The sequence below is a fragment of the Bombus pascuorum genome, chromosome 4, assembly GCF_905332965.1.
Source record: "Bombus pascuorum chromosome 4, iyBomPasc1.1, whole genome shotgun sequence".
Lineage (NCBI taxonomy): Eukaryota > Metazoa > Arthropoda > Insecta > Hymenoptera > Apidae > Bombus > Bombus pascuorum.
Genome location: NC_083491.1, coordinates 6,748,767 through 6,770,603, shown reverse-complemented (window position 1 = coordinate 6,770,603; position 21,837 = coordinate 6,748,767). Strand labels below are relative to the sequence as shown.

General features: G+C 32.1%; 1 protein-coding gene across 4 annotated transcripts; it reads right to left on the bottom strand.

Annotated features, from left to right (window-relative positions):
• Positions 1 to 1,760: 1,760 nt before the first annotated feature.
• LOC132905774 (fatty acid CoA ligase Acsl3) lies at positions 1,761 to 21,780 on the bottom strand. 4 transcript variants are annotated; one of them, XM_060957399.1, is made up of 9 exons: positions 21,373 to 21,779; positions 12,028 to 12,141; positions 7,043 to 7,397; positions 6,047 to 6,415; positions 5,167 to 5,562; positions 4,778 to 5,090; positions 4,432 to 4,695; positions 4,066 to 4,341; positions 1,761 to 3,978 (listed from the first exon to the last, which is right to left on the bottom strand). In XM_060957399.1, the coding sequence occupies exons 2-9, from the start codon at positions 12,045 to 12,047 to the stop codon at positions 3,824 to 3,826; spliced, it is 2,148 nt and encodes a 715-aa protein (XP_060813382.1). In that variant the 5' UTR covers positions 12,048 to 12,141; positions 21,373 to 21,779; the 3' UTR covers positions 1,761 to 3,823. The 4 variants fall into 4 exon arrangements, with proteins under 4 accessions (XP_060813382.1, XP_060813383.1, XP_060813384.1 ...); XM_060957400.1 differs by lacking the exon at positions 21,373 to 21,779 and adding an exon at positions 20,725 to 21,030; XM_060957401.1 differs by lacking the exon at positions 12,028 to 12,141 and having other exon boundaries at positions 21,373 to 21,780.
• Between the last annotated feature and the right edge of the window lie 57 nt (positions 21,781 to 21,837).

Sequence of the window (21,837 nt, the reverse complement as noted above, 5' to 3'; positions counted from 1 at the left end):
ATTTACAAAATTAAGAAAATACAAATCTGATAAATTCTTTGTTATATATTTATAACATGTCTAATTATAATAATCGCGTTCTTTTTAATTATTTATTTTCGTTCTTTTCAATTTTCAATTATTTTCGGGAAATAAATGGTTTCACGAAAAAATACAAAGCGTCAAGTGTACTTTTTATTTTAAACTGATAATAGACGATTCGAACAGTTTATCATGCTGCATTCATTCAGATATCGCGGAAATCTAACTTTTGTGAATAATATTGTAAATACTGTACGATATGGCTTTAAATAAAAAATCTCATATAAAAAAGTCGTATGAGTAACATGATAGAGAACGTGTTAAACAACAAAGACACAATTTTCTTCTTATTGCGAATGCTACTATAGGTTCTATAATTAAACATTGTAATATATATTATGTATTAGATAATTTAACTTTCAACCATTACTATTTTAACACAAAAAGAATAGAACAAATCAAACAAAAAATTGTCAAATGAAAACTATACGCATCGCTCAAAATTTCTCCCTAGATAAGGCGTACTTGTGATAAGAAAGCGTAAAAATTATACTCCTCTCTCTCTCTCTCTTTCTCTCTTTCTCTAATAGAATAGTTAAATATTTTAAGACTTATTAGATATATGTAAATATTTTTTGCGTTCGTGATATTGCGAAAATAATATATATGTAAGCGTATATTTTAACAATAATGAATAAAATATTTCAATTGTTTTAAGTTTGAGAAAAAAAATCAACTGGAGGCTTGTATACAATATGGCGGAATTTTGATGTTCCTCGCGCGTGCATTTATGCACCGTGAAATTTAGATGTTTTTTATGGTGGATCGCGACATCTCGTCGTAAACGCGACAGATTTTAGAGATTTTATGAATGTTACACGACTTGCTCGTGATAAGGGCTGCTTAGTGGGTAACTTGTATTTCTATTGAAAGTAGATGCTGTTTTATGTAAGAAAACAGAGAACGAGAGAGATTTCTCAGTAACAAGGCGCGATTCGATATACTAAAATGTCTACTGCAATGACCAACTTGATAGATTGCTCTATGTATTACGATATATTATTTCTTCTGCATTTGTAACAAATAAACAATTAAAGAGATGTCTTGGAACGAGTGTTTTTTTTCTGACCAATTTTCTGACCAATATAATAGAAGGAAATAAAAAATGATATTAGTTATTAGAAAATTTATTTTAAGAAAGATTCGTTAATAAACTTACCAAATAAAATCTTCTTGAATATAACTATGTCATCGTGCTCTTCTTGCATTGTCTTCCCTGTATTTGTTGAAACACACATAATATTCATAACACGTATAAACACGGTTTTTCGCTAGAACAATGAGTTTTTCTGTTCGAAAACACTTTCTGTGAAATATAAAAAAACGCGGTTAACAAGAAGCTTTTAAATTCAACCACACTGATCCATATATAATGAATCGATGATGATAGGAAACTGTAAGAGTAGGATCATGTAGGATTATGAATGCGCCATCGGGTGGCTAATTAAAAAAATGGCGCCATACATTTAAACATGTTAGATATTTAAACAATATCTTTAATTAATGTAAGAAAAATGAATATAAACTTTTTAATTTATAGGGAATGATCACGATTTCATATTCGTACATATTATTCTTTAGAATGCAATAATAAGTAAATGAAAAAGATATATTTGCTTCGAATAACTTTAAAACAAATATTTTGGCGTAGGAAATGAATGGACCTAAAAGGAGCAATATACAGTGAGAATTCCCATACTTTTATTCTATCAATCTTTCCAACATTTGTACGAGCTGGATTATTGTCAGTGCTATGAAATATAAAAAATGAAAACGCTGTGAAGTATATAAATATACATATCGTTTGTATATACGATTGATCACAAATTAGAGAGAAAAACACAAGAATCACAATAATACTATGTAAGTGTACTATAGATCTGTACATTTATTTCTGCATTCTATAATTTCAAGACGATAATTATAATAAGTAATGGTAATCATAGGTATTGATGATATGATTATATCCAAACGACAATTGATAATTTCCTATCTAATATTGTACAACTTTTAATAATTTATGGAAATCAGCACAGTTTCGTAACAATTCATAACGCATATGTTCAGCTACATTAGAGGAACTCTTAATGCAACTGGAAAAGGAGAATGAGTCATCAAATCGATAATCCATCACATTTATCAAATGTCTTACTTTCTCTCTCTCCTTATACAGTCGCGACATACAAGCCACGAAATAGAAATAAAATATTAATTTTGTTAATCAATTTCATATTTACTTGCGCATCGAATATTAATGCTTAGACACTAAATATATAGAATGCGCAATCAACACGATATTTTATAATATAATACAAAATCGCTATTCAATGCGCCATTCTTTTATTAAAATTTTAATGAAAAAGAAAAAAGAAAAATTTGTATGAAGCATAATCGTTCATTTGTTAAGATATACGCATATCAACCATATCCGGTAAGAAGCATTTGGAAAAGATAAGTTGTTAATCTTATTGCAGACTAATCTCCTGTATAATATCGGATATTAATAGGAAGACCACTAATTGCAAATCGCGAATGGAACTCGTGTAAATTAACATGACTTGGAGCTAGATAGATATTTGAATGATAGATCCAATGTAACGCCTACGAAATTGAAATACCAAAAAAACCCTTTAACCGTTCATGCTTCTCAAAGAATTGACACATTACAGCAAATAGGAAGACTACAAAAAATTACTAGAACAATTTCCCCTTTGTGAACACAGTTTTCCTTCATTTTTTTTATAAGCTCACATACATTACATCCTCATTTCCTCATTCATATAGGCATACAATAATAAACATGCATACATATCGACACATGCGCACACATAATGTATCCCGATAGATAAAGAAGAAAGAAAAGAAAGTTTTTTGTGATGTAATAATAATTCAAAACAATGACATTATCTGGAAGTATTGTACAGTATTAGACGAAGAATAATTCTACGTGAAAATCCTAAACAGAAGATCAGTTTATGTTGGCGTAAAATTAGAGATATTTAAATATCTACCATACATCACGCTTTAACATGAAGAATAAGTAAGAGCAAACAACTCGTCACTTGATTTTTTTGTATATATACATATCTTAATGCATGAAACAAAGTGATTATTAGCGGAGTAACTTTATAGCGATAAATTAAACTCGACGATTTCAAATAATACTTCAAATAAGTACATCGTACGAGTTATGAACTTATAACATTAGTATGCTAGTCGATCAGCGATTGATCTTTCACGAAGTTCAAGAATCGTTACAAGGAATAAGTATATTATTAAGATGGAAATAAATGTAGAAGGAAGAAAAATAATTTCCTCCACGGAATAATCACCTCCACCATTTGTTTATTCTCACTCATACCTTGCATCACGTAAGACAACGATTATGTTACAAGACGCTCTTTATATACTTACACCATTGAAGATCAAAATCATTTCTCGTCTCAAACGAAACCCTAAATTGACTAATATAATATTCTCAAGCAGACAAAAATTCTTTATATATTAGTTCTTTTTTATATGTGTTTGACGATGTGTTGTAAGTTGACTTTCGTAGTATTAAAAAGTCGACACCTTTTTCAGTAAAGAAATCAGAGAAAATACGTTTCCAAATCTGAAGTTCTTAATTAACATTCGATCACGTTTCGTAAAATTCCAACGAAGGGTATCGAAAATTTGCCACGTCAGAAACCTTGAATATCGACATCACTTCACTATTACATTTCTTACAACTTTCTTCTCATCACGAGGCATACATCCTATTGATTTCGTGTTGATAACGTTCTTGCACTGCTTTCCTTTTAAGCTTGAATGCAGCTGTTACCAGTCCCATATCAGGTGACCACTGTTCAGCACACAGTTTCACAGCACCAGGTATTTCAAACCTCTGGAGATTGCCTGTATTAAAAATAAAGATTATTTAAACATCATTAAAAAGGTTTGAAAATTGGTACTTAGACAAACGATTATTTTTCAAATATCTACATTTTTTGGCTTGTTCAACCAGCTCTTGTAACACCGCTTTTTCAATATTAGGATCATCGCACAGCTCCTCTAAATTTTTTCCTGTAATACCTAAGTCATTGGCAATCTGTTCTAAATAGTATTGGTTAGGTACTACTAGTGCCACTGTATAAGATTTGTGCGAATCTCCATAAACACAAATATTCTCCACAACAGGACAAGTTTTCAGTTCTGCTTCAACTTTACCCAAGGATACGTATTCACCAAGTTGCAATTTAACTAGATCCTTCTTTCGATCTGTAAAAACGTATATTAATCCAATAAAAAAAGTGCTGAAATATTTTTTTCTAAGAAGGCTATAACATGGAGATTAAAACTTAATATAACCTATAATTTTTATGCAACCATCTTCATGAAATTCTCCAATATCGCCGGTTCTGAACCATTGTTTCCCATCTTTATAGAAAAAGTCTTCTTTCGTTTTGTCTGGTAATTTGTAATACCCAGCCGAAACATTTTCACCACCAATTAATATTTCTCCTCTAGGATATGGAGTATCCGTAACTCTGTAACCAGCTTCCTCCCAATTTTCTAATCGAATATCACAAATAGTGGTTGGTCCTCCTACTCTTCCGGTACTCCTATCATGCTCTTAAAAATGAGAAATTGCATAATTTAATGTATCAAACAAAACATCGTTTAATAAGAAACAAAAAGAAAAAGAAATACATACTGTCCATAACTGTAGCACAAGAAGTTGTTTCTGTAAGGCCATATCCTTGAGTCAATGTGGCACAGAGACACATTTTGACTTGAGTTTGGGTATCTGGAGTCAAAGGAGCACCACCACAAAGTATAAGCCTAACCTTTCCACCAAGAACCTGTCTTGCAGCTCCAAAAACATATTTATTGCAGGTAGGTGTATCGTAACCACGCTTATACCATTTCAATTTGTATTCATAGGCAAATCTGAAAATGGTCCGACTCAGAGGCCCCGATTTCTTTACCTTTTCATTGATACCTTTACAGATACGGTCCAAAATAAGCTATAAAAGATACAGAAAACCAAAATTATTATATACTAACGTCACAGTATGATATAATACAATTTTTGAACCTTACTGGCACGGAAGTTACGCAAGTTGGTCGCAAAACCGACGCGTCCCCTTTGGATCCTCTTTGAATCTTACTACTCGAATCGATCATAGTAAGAGGCGAACTATAGCCGATGGGCACACCGCTTAAAAGGCATACACTCTCAGCAAGAAGTTCAAATACATGAGCCAAAGGTAAGAATGCAAGAAACACATCATCCGATCTAATTTCAACGACATCACAGAATGACTTCATCACAGAAATCACATTTGTATGCGACAAGAGCACACCTTTAGGTACTCCGGTTGACCCAGATGTATACATTATGATTGCAGTATCAGAGCTTTTTGGTGATGATAGTGATGCTACAGAACTGTTACCTGTCTGGAGTATATCAGAAAAAGGTAACAGCCTAACATCAGCCTAAAATGTACCAAAATACAAATTAGTGAAGATTTCTACATAATGTTTTTTATAGTTAAATGCTCTAATTTTTATTCTACAGTGCCATAAATACTACATAGAACACCTGCTGAGAAATTTAATATAAATTGAATACTATTCATTACGTTTATTTTCTAATTATTTTACTCTGAATCTATTATTTTTAGATTTACACACATAATACGTATAATATCCAAAGATACATAAAAGAACCAAAGCATACTTTTTATAATATACTCTTTATAATATTTAGTGAATGAAACATATCTCTGCTACAGTTGAACTTCTTCAATTATTTCTCTGTAATTAATTATATTCACAAAAATATGAATTTACACGAATATCGATAATTTACTTATAATGTAAAGTAATATATAAGGTAAAATTTGATATAGTTCTTCAATAAATATAACCAGTAAGTGTCCTAATATTTATGGCTGGTAGTCTGGATCAAGGTACTCACCTTATAACCCTTTGTATCAGTAGGTACCAATTGATCTTCCATATAAATAATTGTTTTAATATTAGGTAACACATTAAGGAGCCGTTTGAATTTTGGTAACAGGTTATGGCTAGTAATTACGGTATTGACTTCCGTTTCCTTGATTCCATGAGCAATAGCTTCCTCGCCTAACGTCGCATAAATAGTAACTACGGTCATGTTCTGCTTAAAACAACCATAGGCGGCTATCATCCATTCCTCCCTAGTCTCGGCAAAGATTACGATGTTCTTATGCATCGTAAGATTATATTCCTTTAAGCCTCGAGCAAAGGATGTTGTTAGCCTATCCATATCATTATAGTTTTTCCATTTGTACTCTCCCATTTTATACTGTAACAGAATAATTAGTAATCAGTTTTTTCTCATGGAAATTGTATTAAGTTGAATTCATCCATATCATTCATTCATATCCACGTAATATACAGCCTGTATCACAAACTCTGCCCACCTCAAATATCTTCGTTACTTCAAATAATACGCGAAAATATTATTAACGAAAGCTATAGGATTCAAAGAATTACATTTACAATTACAACGCGGTAACAATGATTTCTCGACAGGTGGATGCATAGAGGAGATACAGAGATTAACTTTGTTCTTTTAAACAGAACTTCCTATTTTTTATGGTTGTATATTTATCCTGAAACTTACCATTTCTGAGATATTTGACTTTGTTCATCTTAGCACTTTATGTTACAAAACATGTTGAAAGACGCGCGTAGTACTTCGAATGTAAACAAAGATGTTAAAAGAATACTACTGATGATGTCAACTGTTTTTTTGGCCCTGCTACTTGTTTACATTCGAAGCACTACGCACATTTTTATACACACTATGATACACTGTACATCGACTAAGGAACTTCTACGTATTCTTTTCTTTTTCGATTCTGTTCTTTTAATCAAATTATATGTATTACGATTTTAATTACAACAAAATAATCGCTTCTTACTCTACCTTTTTGAAGATTCTACCATTGGATTGAACCTCGTCCTCCTCCGCAAGTATCTCTCTCGTACCAATGCATCTTTTTTCGCCGTGCTTTTTAGTGATCCATCCCATCACCTTCTCGAGCGTGTCGATGTTTTCACGTTCAAGGGTAATGTGCATCTCCCTCGGCGGATCAACACTCCTATACGTGATACTTTGTTCATCCTTTGTAATGGGTCGAGCCTTGATCCTTCGTGAAGCCTTCCTTTTCTCCCAAGGTCGTTGGAGCACGAGGTATACCGGGAACGTCAGCAGATCGTACAGGTACGAAATCGCCTTGATCGCGTTGACTGCGCTGATAACCCAAAAGCTTTCCATCTCCCTACACAGAAAAACGCAATGTTACGAAATATGCATCTCATTCTTCTTGCATGTTAGTGCCTTATGAAATCGTTTGCTAATTAAAAGCTTATTGCATAAGCAGCGTTCTTTTAAAAAAAAGCTTCGTTATCAATGCAGACCGATAATCTAAAGAAATTCTTGTTTCGCGACTAATGTCAAATTGTTCCTGTTATTTTAAATCTGAAATAATAACGTTATATTATTGTCTGTGTAATAATGATTTGAGATATCAGTATGACAAGATGCATGGAATAAAAAACGATTCGCAAAGTATAGGTTTGGTAATATATGATATTAATGCAGGTTTCGCTATGTACAGGGATTTTCATTAGGGACGTAAAAGAGTTTATGATAATTTAGAAATAATTTTGAATTCAAAATATCAGTATAAGTAAGTCTAAAGATATTTAAAGATTATCGTACCAATTTTAATTAATGAAACTTCCTGTATAGAGAAATGTCATTATCAAGGCTACAGAACACTGCATTATCTGCATTGCAGGGAATGGAGTCAGTGTCAATATTAGTACTAAAGAGCATACTACTAATATCCGGATATGTATAACACATCATTATTTGATACCAGCATCAGTCATATACCAATGAAAGTAGTAATATATTACTATACCAATTCTATGTAACATACTACGCAGAACTAATTCTATTATAAGTTAAATATCGTAAAGGTTTCCCAGAAAAATATTAACATGCCTAATATTCTACACATTGTTTAAAAAAAGAGGTGCAGTACAATGAGTCACAAAAATATACATATACTATATATCTAATCTGAAACAGTTCCATATACAAGAACATAAATTTAGCAAAAACTCATTCTTCGCGTTCATATATCAAACTTAACGTTTTTTTCAAGGCTAAATCATTCATATGCAGTACATTTAAAAAGAAAAACAGCATAAAGTAACGTTGAACCAAAGAAAACAAACAAAATTAAGGATTATTCAGATATCCGATTAATGACTTAACCGTCAGCTGGTAAAATGGTAAATTGAAAACGAAATGGCGCGCCGTTTTTATCTGTCGAACTTTATGGCACCGATACGATCGCCGATCCAACAAACACCCCGATGAATCTCCCCAATATGAATAGAACGAGCAGCGTCATTCTTCCCTCTTAACTTGTCTTTAACAATAATCAAATGACGCGGAGAACTCTTTGTTTTTACCTTCTTTTTAATCCCCCCTTTTTTTTTTGTTAAACGTATATATTAATTCTTTGATACTCTTGCAAACGATCAAACGACCTTAAAACATAGATAAAAACAGAGTCTGCCGGTCCAAAACATGCATCGTATAAAAATAGTACGCGTAGATTGCGCGATCGCGTGATGTAAAATTAAAAGAAAAACATAACGGCGCCGTGTAATAAAGGTGTGTTTTGATGGGTTTGCTTTCAATCACTAAATAAATAGCAGAAAGAGAATAAACGAAAGAGTATAAAAACAGAAAAAGAAGTTGGTAAAAGAGACAGTACTTATTCATATAAAATCGTAAGATATAAATGTTATAAAATACAAAAAAGAAAAGTATACAACAAAAATGTAGAAAGATAAGAATCGTAAAATACAAATATTTCTTGAAGCTTTATACAGTTTATTTTGATCTAAAAGTGTTACATTACCGGCTGCTACAAATATAGATTTGGTAGCGACGTTCCTGAGATACCTGGAATTGCTTGAATATACATACGTGCATAAAAAGTTGTGGCCACGGTATTGAGTGTGTGGTGAAGCACACGTATACACGTGGCATGATATGAAACAGGTGTCAAGCTATTAAAGATAAAAAATAATCCATTTTCTTAATATATGTGTACAATACACGCGGGTATGTAAATACAAGTTACACGTTCAAGACAAGGAATACATGCCTACTCGTGTACTAAAAATTACATTGAATTGAAATTCGAATTCGAATTCGAATTCGTTTATCACACGTGTGAATGTGTATTTATATACACGTGAAATATAGACTTAGAATGCAAATATTTTACAACTTGAGAACAAATATGTAAATTTACTAAAGATGTTCATTTCTTGTGTATGTAAATATACGTATACACGTGTGGTAAATGAATCTGAATTTCAATCTGTAGAACTTTCAAGAAATTTCCTTTTTTTCTTATTACGTACTTCCCTTTTATCTCCGTATATTAGGAAGATAAAGCACTGTGACGATGTTAATATCTGCATTTTCACCATTTTTATCTTATGACTGCATTATTATACATGTTCCACTTGGAGTATTTCATTTAAACGATTATTCAAATCAAAAAAGAAAAAAATAAGAAACATCGTGTGTTCTTTGTTGAAAAGACGAAGAAGGAGAAGAGAAGAAGTTGTAGCTTGAAATTGCAACAGCATACACATTCATATCATAGTACTACAAAAAAATTAAAGCACCTAAAATCATTCAATCGTTGCTCGTAACGTTTCGTACCGCCTCAAAACGATAGAATGCGCCACGCGACACCCTATGTGTACCAATAGACACAAATACAATTAAAGACATGGCGTGACTACAGTCTGGCGACAACGTGCTTCTATATGTACAATGTCCATGTGATTCGAATATCTTCACGGACTTTGAACGTCGTTAGCTCGTGCCAGATGCGACTACCAACTACTCGCATTGTCTTTTCATTATTTGAGATTCCAAACGAAGGGCAATTCACTTTTCATGCAACCTACTACTATTTAGCTGGAAAGATACAGTGGAAACACGATGCACGAAAACATGTTAAAGATCAAGGCCGGTTACGCATAGTCTCCGAATTCAATACAAATAATGGAATGACTAAACGAGAAGAATTACAGGGTTCACTTGCTGAGATAAACCGTACTCATTTGTAATCGTTCATGTTTTCTCGTTAAAATAAATTAATTGTAACAATGCCCGATAATTGATTTCTATGTGCTAATAATCTATTGTAAATGAAATTTAAATATAAATTCCAACAATTTATATATATATTCATTTTAAAACAATAAAATATAATCGTTGTATAAACACGCAGAAAGGATGATACATAGTAATTTTTAACAATCAAATCTGCCATTTTTGAATTGTTTATCACAGTCGCATGAACCGTTCTATATTTGATTGTTAAAGATTTAGATTGTTGCAGATTTGATTGTTAAAAATTAGTATGTATCATCCTTTCTGCGTGTTTATACAACGATTATATTTTATTGTTTCAAAATGAAGAAATTGAGAAACAATAGAAGTTATAGAGAGCCGGCAATAGAGATAGCACGAAGGAACAATAACATGTAACAAATAAGATTATTATTCAAATAGGAATTATGTATGAGATGTAGTTATGCAATGAAAAATACATACCTGTTTCCCATTAATGATATGTACTTATTTGCAAACTTCTTACTTACTTTACGACAGTAACAATATTTTACGATATTACCAAATTTACTTACCATTAACTGTGATCTAAAAAAACGTCGACGCTATGAATCTTTCAGTTGATTGATAAAGGTACGTACAATTATAATTGGAAACATTTGAATAAAATATAACACTTCATTTTTTTTATATCTATATATAGTATTCCAGCCAGCATAAGAGGGAAAAAAACAACTTGTAATGTTTCGTAGAAAGATAGAAAAATCGATAATTATCGTAAGTTAAGAATCATAGAATACAATTTGATTATGAATCAACACGTGGACAAATCAAGGCTACTCGTAAATAATTTATGACACGAAATCTAAATTACTACAGAAATTTCATATGATAAAGATTTATCAGCGTGACAAATTACAGGCAAACTATATGATAGCAAAATCTAGCTGAATGTATAATTATCTTACAACTTCTTTAAGATATACATCTTGACTTAATAGATAAATACAATATAGGAAATTATGAAATTACACGTTATATTCAGCCTCAAGCAAAAGAATGTTAACAATTGCTATTTGAAAACTTGGAATAGGGACCAATTTCTTAGAAAGTTGGATGTAAAATCAAAATTTTTCTGACTAGTCATTAAAGGAAGAGGCTAATAAAGAAAAATAATATAATTCGCAATCAAATATTCCTGAATTATAGATAAGAATACAAAAGGAATCATTCGGAATCGTTATCCATAATTTAATAGCAAATATATTACGCAGATAAAAAAATATTGCTACAGATAAAGTTGAAGTGCCTCTTACATTTTATTCGCTACATTACAAATTATAATTATCATTAGATTGTTTATCAATCCACTGAAAGGTTCTTGTTTTTTGTAACATCAGCAATCTACAGCGTGTTATATATTTTTACTCTTCACTATATTGACACAAACATGCTAATAAATATCATCAAATTGACTCAAATAGGAGATAGAAAGAAGCAAAACTTTATGACACTAAACTACCTTACTAACGCTAGATTCATATTTTACATCACACTACATCAGATCTATTCCAATTCTATACCATAATGTTTTTCAAAAGAGCATAATCATGAATCTGCAGGCAAAACACATGTACATGCGTAGCTAAAAATATTCGTACTAACATAAAAAAAAGAACGTGATGACATTGTTTTTTTTCTTTTTCTTTTCTATAATTATTGCGACTCACGGTTTTTCGTCGACGATCATGATGGATCACTATGTGGTCGCCTTTATACCCAATAGATAGATATCAGTACCTCTTGTAATTTAATGGTAGTTGATTTGATGCGGATTAATGACACTGCAATAAAAACCGTTGACACAAATGATGTGGTTAATGGTATTTTAGGATGCACAAGTTCTTCTCTCTTTATCACTACTGTACCCAAGCGTTAACGAAATCGTTCTCGACATGAATACCAATTTTCCTTGTTTTTAAGTCAACAGGACTATTTTCTGCAGTTATAGAGTGATATGAACTTATAAATAAAACAACGGAGCCGTAACAGGGCAAGTGAAATATGCACTTGAAACCGAACGCTGATAATAATTCTTATTGACTTGCCACCGAACGATCGTAATTCATCGTTTAATTAAATTGTATCGAAATATAGACTGCTTATACTCTTAAATTAAAGAAACATCGAAGTCAGATAACTACAATAATTGAATATAAATAGAATGTACATACACATCCCCTTCCTTGTATACAGTCGATGTAACTTGCATGGAAGCAAAAAAGTACGATATCCAGCACAAACAACAACAGCTATTCATAGTAATTGATAATGGAAAATTACATCAATTCCACTTCTCCAATTTTCTCTTAATGCTGAACAATGCCTATTGAAAGAAAGGAGGTTGTTTTCCATTTTTTTTAAATGCCTATTGTGTCTATAGTTTCCAATATTTCTCGACTGTAGGTCGAATGTTTTTCTGTTTCTAGAAGTCTCGTAAGTGAGAATCTATTTTCGCGAATACTAATTTAATAATATATTCGATTATAAAATCGAGTATAAAATTAAATTATGAAAATGAAATTATATTATACATTGAGAAATAAGTGGCAAATGCATACTAAAGAATATAACGAAAGAATTTGTTTATTTTAAATACTCGATGCACTTGCATTATGGATACCCTATATTGGCTATGAAAGACTATTAAGATGACATTGAATTCACTTGAAGTCTTACACAGTCTGTTAACTGTGGAGCAAGTAATTTGGTTAAGTGCACTTTACCATACATGTACTGCCACGCGCCGATTTATAACGAAAATGTATGTCACAAAAATTGAAACATTATAAACGTTGACGTGTCAAATTGAGAAGCCTTACGAAATTAAAGTAACTCGTATCGAAATAGTAATGACTATTTTAAAATAATCTGAGCGATTATGTCCTATAATATTTAATTTCTACACTTGATATTAAAGAATAAAAATTGTCGACTCTTCTCTCTCTCTCTCTCTTTTTGTTGCATAATCAATGTAAATCTGTGCATATTTTTATGGTTGCGATAGAATATATTAACCTTTTCATTCGATAAGATAATCATTAACATACCTTTTTAACATATCATAAAGCATACATGATATATTTAACATAAAATATAAACATAAATTAGGTTGACTTAGATAAAAAGAATTAACTTGATTTTTAAAAAATGAAAGAATGACTTGAAAAAAGTGGTGTTGAGATAATCAGTATAACAACGATGCTAAAGGACAAACTACGGATAAGTCAGAAAGACCATATATTACAGGGAAAGCCCGTTTTGAAAATAGACAATGGGGTCACTGAGCGACCAAGTTGCCGCATCATATATGTATATGCACGCGTATGTATGTGTATTTAAGCATCCTAACTTCAACCTTGAACAATACTGTAGAGTTGTGAGCTAGATATTCAATCATTCCAGTAATTCGGATTTTTCTCCTACATATCTTCATTCGCAACAAAGAATTCCTTTTTATCGACTTATATAAGTAAAAATTGTTGTACACACTTTAAGACATTTTCATGGAACAGTATCGTATTTAATCAGATCGTATCAATAGAATTATTATTAATCTTATATTGCATTGTAAAAGAGAACTTGATGGTGTATGTTGAACAATTAATTTGAGGATTATTTTAATACACTAATTTCTAATAGGATAAGTTACTCAAACAACAATTAATGCCAATTATGTCAATAGATCGATAGATTTAAGTAGTAATAAATTAGATCTCGACGATAATTCCAGTAATGGCTATTGTCCAAGTGATATTAGTAACTGATTACTATTAAAATACAATAATACTGCATTATAGACATACTACATTATATAGTTACATTATATACTATAGCTAATAGTGACATTAGAGATTAAATAATATCATAATGCATGCTATTGAAATACAATTAAAATACAATTAAAATAAAATAGAAATTCATTAGTCATTAGAAATTCAGTACTCATATCTTACATTATGTCAATTTTTATCAATTAAATTATTAATACACACTTTTTTGTAATATTTAAAAATAAAAAGACATTACTATGCAATTAGAAAAATTAATTTTGTGTCATTCTTTCATTCTTAAGCATATTCCCAATGTTAATTCTGCTCCATACATTGGCAGATATATTATTATTATTTTCGAAGATTAAGTAATATAGAGATGTTAATATAGCCTTGAAAACGAGGTTATCTAAAAAAAAGAGGCTTTAATATAGTGGACTCAACATATTACTGCAATTTTCTACTAAAAACTTGAAATCTGAATTAAATCGTTCTATAATAAATTTTTTTTAGAAGGCCATAAGTATAACGTATTAATAATACATGAAACTCGCTAACAACAACGCATATAAATATATCACTGCATAGTGTATATAACTTTGCATTGATTTGTGAAAATGCAAGAAATATTTCATAATATTTAAAAACAGTATTACACATGTCAAAGACACAAAAAGATATGCAATAACCTAATGATTTCTTTCAATTTCCATTCATAACCAAGATATTTGAAAAAGAGAAACAAATCCAATAATGAAAATTAATGAGGAAAGATGCAAATAAAACGTTTACGTAACGTTGTTCCGTAATAGTTGTCAACCTTCAGTAATCATTTAACATGTAATACATAACAGAATATTAAACCAAAAATTAATGAAAACCTATTAAGGAATATTCTAAATAAGCCATTTACCTTAACTTAATACAGCACACGGGTTATTCGAAAAATCTATGTTTACCGTTCTACTTCCGAAATTGAGTTGCGAAAATTACTGCTAACTCCTCCTAAAAATTCAAAATAATGTAATATTTGCTCCTGCAATAGTAAATATTCTTTCAAATTACACAGATGAAATCTTTGTTTCACAGAACCACCAATCCTAACTTTACGCTAAACAATATTATAGTAAGACTAATAGCACGTACAACTAATTTTTATTCGAAATTCCTTCCTCCCCTCTTTCTCTCTTCCTCTCCTCTTTCTCTCTCCCACCCCTCTTTCTCTCTTCCTCTCCTCTTTCTCTCTCCCACCCCTCTTTCTCTCTAATAGTCTATATCGAAAAATCTTGCTCCCCATTACAAGTACATAACATAATAGAAAATTGATTTGCTAAGTGGAACTACAACTAGAAGCAGATATAGCGTTGTTCTATCTTGCCGATTACTATTTTACCAGGAAAGATAAAATCACGCGTCCACGAATCATGCACGTGAAGATTCAAATTGGATCGTTCCTATTGGTCAGCTTCCTGTCTGGGAAGCGTTCGTATATGTCCCTTGATCGCTTACGAGGCACAAATCGGCTCGATCGTTCGAAGCTCTAATGGCTGGCATCCTCTAATATTAGGGCAAATTATGTAAACGAGCAAGAAACAGATTTCTATAGAGCGCCATGAGAGTTAACTTATCAACGAAACGCAAGAACTCCCGCCTTTCATGTGATATTTCAACATATTTTCAACCGAAATTATTTTATTAATGACTTGCACTTAGGAACTGAACGTGCTATCATCGTTGATTCTAATCGAATGCCGAATCGTCAATAACATTTGGGAAAGTATTAAATTTTATATTATTACATTGAATTGTGTGTGATGTTCATTTTGTAGTAATAGAACAAAATGGATCATACATAATTTAATAAAATAATATAAAAGAAAAAACGTTGTCCATCTATTATTTCCTTATAAAACGAAACGAGCTTTTGGGACAACCTAATATAAGGTCATTCTGAAAGGAAATACCAAACGATTCGATAAATTATTTCTGATTATATACGGATCAGTTTCATGTATATAGTTTCATAACAATTGTAGAGGAAAAAACACGAACGAAACGATTCGAACACAATGGGATGTAATGATAAGGATATTAGTAGAACTTTGTATACATTTTTTGTTTCTACTTGGTATCGTTATAGTGGTATGTTTCGATCCTTTATTCCACTGGATATTGACAGGCTTCTGAATCGTTTATGCCAAGGCCTGACCACTGAACTATGTATCGTATTACAAAGATACAATCAGAGATCGCGACTTTCGAATGTGTATTTAAAATAGACGTGAACACATGTACGTGACACGTGTATGTATTGAGGAATTGAAGATTCGCGTTCTCACGGTTATTGAACTCAACACGCTGGAAAATATTTTTTTTTTATCATATATTGTATGTAAAAAATATTATCACCTGTAAAGGTACGCGTTTATTGTTAGAAATTGCACAGACATTTTAGTCTTCTTCTTACATCGAAATAGAAAATTAATTTAATTGAATAATAAAACCTTATTAACCGCCTATTCCAAAATGAAGTGTAATTGTAAGTGATCAGAATGTCGATCTTGATAAAGTATTTATTGATATACTACCACTTTTTTTTCCAAATCGCTTAATATCTCGCAAATGTTTCGAATATCTAATAAATATAACCTTGAAATAGTCGAAACATTTGTGTTTATATTACTAGTGTAAACAGGCTCGAAATTTCCTTATCTGCGAAAGTTAAGAAATTATAGAGAAACGGAACTTTACATTTGAGTGTGTAATATTGTCAAATTCGTCGTTTTCTTTTTCTACTTTTACACTATTTTCAATTTCGATGCGAACGACGTGCCGCGTAACCAAATTCCATGAATGGAAATACATACAGAAGAAAACGGAAAACTACAACCGTCGCTTAATTATGCATAATAGCCTGAAATTATCATAGACTGTGCTGCCTGTTTTCTGTTAACGTTTTATCTTGTAATAGAGAGAGAGAGAGAGAGAGAGGAAATACGTGGATGAATGTATAATAGAAAATATATTTAAGCAAGTTGAGATATTGTATTAAGAACAATGTATATGCTAGTCCAGATCTTCACGCTGGCAGCGTTACTTTACGAAAGAAGCCATGGGTGTATGGGTATTTCTACAAATACACCTGTCTGTACCCCGCTACATCATCTGTACAAGACATGTTCTTAGAAAACTATGAGGCTGAGAGGCCCTTCAAATGTATTTAGTGGTAAACAATAGTCAATGGCTTTGAGAACTAAGAAAACTAAACTTTAGGAAAGATGTGGAGTTTTCCTTGAAATGAGAGTCACTTCAACGCTTTCAAATAAACTTTGATAAACAGAGAAGCAGTATATAGTATATTATATCTATGTCGTTAATATATAAGAGATAATTGAATTAATTCCACATAAAGGATTAAGATAAGTGTAATTCTATTCTCGGAGGAAAACTTTTTTCCAAGTTTATAAAACCTTTAACAATCTTTTACAAAACATAAACTGATAAAAGCTGCGAAGGCTATTTTAATTAATATAAAATTAATAATCTATCGTTTTTATTTGTGAATTAATGACTCTTGCATTTGTTATTCATGAACTGGTAATTCTTCTTTAGATACCTTGTATACATATAAAAGGTGGACAAAATGACTACAGAATAAGCCACTTTATCATGTTCATCTCCACCTTACGCGGACTTTCAGTTTCTTGATACCACTATCTTTAAAGATACCTACAACAAATTGTATATACGTACTTCGAATATTACGGGCTGTGAGTAAAGATAATTTTTCTCATGATAATAGAACCCCTTTCCAACAAAGCACATATAAATTTCGTTAACTAAATGTTTGAATAAATAAAGATTCGAACTTATCAGACAGTGAAGAAGAAATGATAAGAATTATCAAGCTTCATATTATAAAGGATATAATAGGAATGAACTGATGTCTGGTGCAACACAAATCAATTACAAAATTTATTATGCTATACTGTCAAATTTGATATATTGTAGGAAAGATACCAGAAGTTTTCGACGTCGAATTTTATATTAATTGAAAGCAAAATGTAACATGATAAATATTGTAACTACACAGAATCCCATGTATATAAAAAGCTAGATTTAACAGAAACTAAAAAGCGATTGTCCTACTATTTACGAGAGTCAAATTTATCGATGCACTCGCGATATGTAGGATGTGTGCAAGAAGCGTTGGAACAAATGAACCATAATGCGAAGCCCCGAGATAAAGAGTCTCACGACATTGAACGTCGCGTCGAACCCTGCATTACTCATGTTATGCTTAAGTTATGCCAAGGTGAATACGGGGTTACCCTAAATGTATCACATATGCACATGTTATATTTATTATGGCACACTATTGAAAGTATTTGATGATAGGGAAGCATTACTTTAAAGTCACGCAATTATATAAAAAAAAAAAAAGAAATGAAAAAACGTAGTTATGTATGTAAAACGTGATGTATAATTATTAATGTAATGGCAATACACGGTTGATAAGTTTAATTACAAGTACCTGTAATTGGACGTAGACGAAACGTATAATAGTCTGATGTGTATCATAATTAATACATATTAGCGTTACAAATTATGATGAAACAGTTATTGAATAATGCATACATAAGGTACGGCGATCGATACTTTTGAAACGATAGATAAATCATGTATGTGGGCAGAACGGGAGAGAGTGAGAACTTCTCACCCTTGTAGGGTTCCGCGCCAAAGGATGGCCTTGTGCCGCCCTAGGTGGTCATAGAGGTCGTCACACCGAGGAGGTTCTGGGTCCTCCTCGGACTTACACGACGGCCCAGGGGATAGCGTTGAGAGGAGTAGTCCCCCTCACTGCCCAAACTAGGCCTGAGAAATGGATCCCTCACTGCCCAAACTAGACCTGAGAAATGGGTCCCCCAGAATGGGAGAGATGCGGGAGTGCTCCGACAACAATTCGAAAGAGGTTCCGGGGCACCTCTGTTAAGCGTCAAGTAGGCCACCGTGAGGTTTAAAAAGGTAAGTCTGACACTATCCCGCCGCTTCCTAGAAGAGCGGCGGGGTGTCCATGAGAATTTCCCCACGTATAAAAAAGAAAAAAAATAAATCATGTATAGCTGCATAACCATATGAATTACTATTAAGTCACTAGATTATGTATCCAAGGCTAGGAAAACTATTTACAATTATGGTTAGCAATTAGAGAAAATATTATATAATATTTTGAATATAAAAATCAAATTCTTATATGTATAAATTGTACATAAAAAACAAAAGTGATCTCCATCTAATGATATTATTAAGTATATATTATATACATAATATGTAGCGTTACAGCAAATCACCAAATAGTCATTAATTAAAGATCAACACTGAGAATAAATTGAGCAGAATAATTATACATCGACAGATACAAGTTATAGACGGAAACCTATACATAGAACAGCACGATCATCGATAAAATGCATCAACCTAATGGACATATGCGCTAACATTTCATACTACACGTTCAAATAATTAATTTATTGCAGTAATCAGTGAGGAAACCTGCTGCGTCACTGTATCACTTACTTTTGTCTACATTAGTATATAACGTTGGGCAGCTTCTACTTGGCAAAGTATCAGGTGATACTTGGTGCCGCCATGTGCGACGCGAAGATAGCGATAGGTAGTAATTTTCCTCAAAACAAAAGATGGAAAACAAATCAGAGCAATATTAATATTCTAGTTAAAACCTCATTCAACATCAGCTACATAAATTAAAAATTGTATACCCATCGTTCGAATAATAATCATTCAATCAAATCGCAAAAGGATAACAATACTTTCATTTTGCTATAGACACAATAAACTCTTAAACATTTATTACATATTCCTCCATTTTAAGAAAGGAAAAGACATTTGATGTTTAAATAAAAAATTGTATATATGAAATTGAAACGAAAAATTAAGAAAGTTTTTAACGCTAGAAAAATGCAACTGAACCTAAAAACTTTACTTACGTTTAAAAAAGTTACGAAAGAATAGACGACATAAACGTCATTTAATTGGTGGTAACTTCTTTCCCTATTCATTAATTGAACGTCAATAAGACACATTCAAAATGGAATTTTATATGTATTTCAATAGATGTATATGCGCATGTGACTTCTAGTACCTGTTCATTCACTGATAGTTCTTGATCAGTAACCGCGAACAATTTGACCGTGAATTCGATACCTGACTGAAAGATCGATTACTTCTTTGTGGAATGCCGCAACCATGACAATATTCACACAGTAGGATAAACGAAAGAAAAATGTTACCGACCAATCTGTAGTTACAGCAAGCAGTACCATTCCGGAAGTTTGAATCGAGAGTAATTCAAAGTCATTTCAACTAAACCATCGCGTGTTAATTGTATATCATGTCGATTTATATCAAGTCTATTTTACGATTGATTCACATGTTTTTTTTCATATAAACGGGAGAAAATTTTCAACATAAGGCAGAAAATTATATCACGTGAATTTAATTTTAAAATTTTGATTGACTTGAATATTAATAAAAATATTCGTCTATGAGATATGAAGCAAGTTCGTTGCTTACCTTTCTATACACTACACTACGATTATCTTAACTTTCCGATCTCGTGACTTCTTCTCAACGAGTTCGACGATTCTTGTCGACTAACAGTCTGTTTTCCCACTGCGATCAAAAGAGGAAATTATCACTATACGCCATACGCGATCCAAGGGTTGAGAATAGTGTGGGTGTATGGGTATGCGTATAAGTAATATCTGTACGTACAGTAGATATACATATATAGGTAAAAGAAGAGGAACAAGGAAAGGACACGAGGGACAGTCGATCTACGATATGACGTACTCCGTGTAGCGGTCGACGACGAACTGAATTCGAACCGTGATTAACGTATGGACTAAGAAGTTACGTGAGATAGAATTTTCTGGTGATCTTTGATCTTTGATCGGTCTCTTTCATGAGAGCGAAATAGAATTTTGTATCTTGATATTAACTAACACTGCCAGGGGTAAACGAAACCGACATGTGACGACAAGACAGCTGTTCGACAGATCGCCTGCAGTCTACAATCGTACGTACGTATCAACAGACGCTTTTATGTTACGTCGAGAACGAAATCGGTTTCTATCGCGGAGAATTTTTATGCAAACCTAAAAATGCTTTGGGTACTTATATATCAAGCACACTTCAAATTATGTATCTTGTTATTCTTACATTCGTGACGATAATCGATCGTGGAGATCGAACTCCTTCGAATCTTCACTCGATGTAAAAAATTATTTCCAATAACTCGTTGATTACTTGATAAGATAAACCAAGAACGCTTTAACACCACGTGTTTCTATACTATGAACTTGGTACTATTCACCGTTAATCATATACTTGTGATAATATATAACGCGCACACGAGCGTTCAACTCAGTATTCGCGCGAATAATACTCGAATCTTAACATTTCTTCTGTATGTATGACACACTACTCCTTGTTGTACACATGTCAAATCTTTAACCTATCACACGTTGAGGTTTCACGAATACTGCGTATTTTCAGCAAAACTGAACGTTCCCTACTCTCTCTCGCACGTACTAACGCCAGCGCAGAACACCGACCACTCTATACATGCTCGATCCAATAGCGGCCATCTTGATATTCGTAAGCTCGAAACCAAAAAAGTCGATG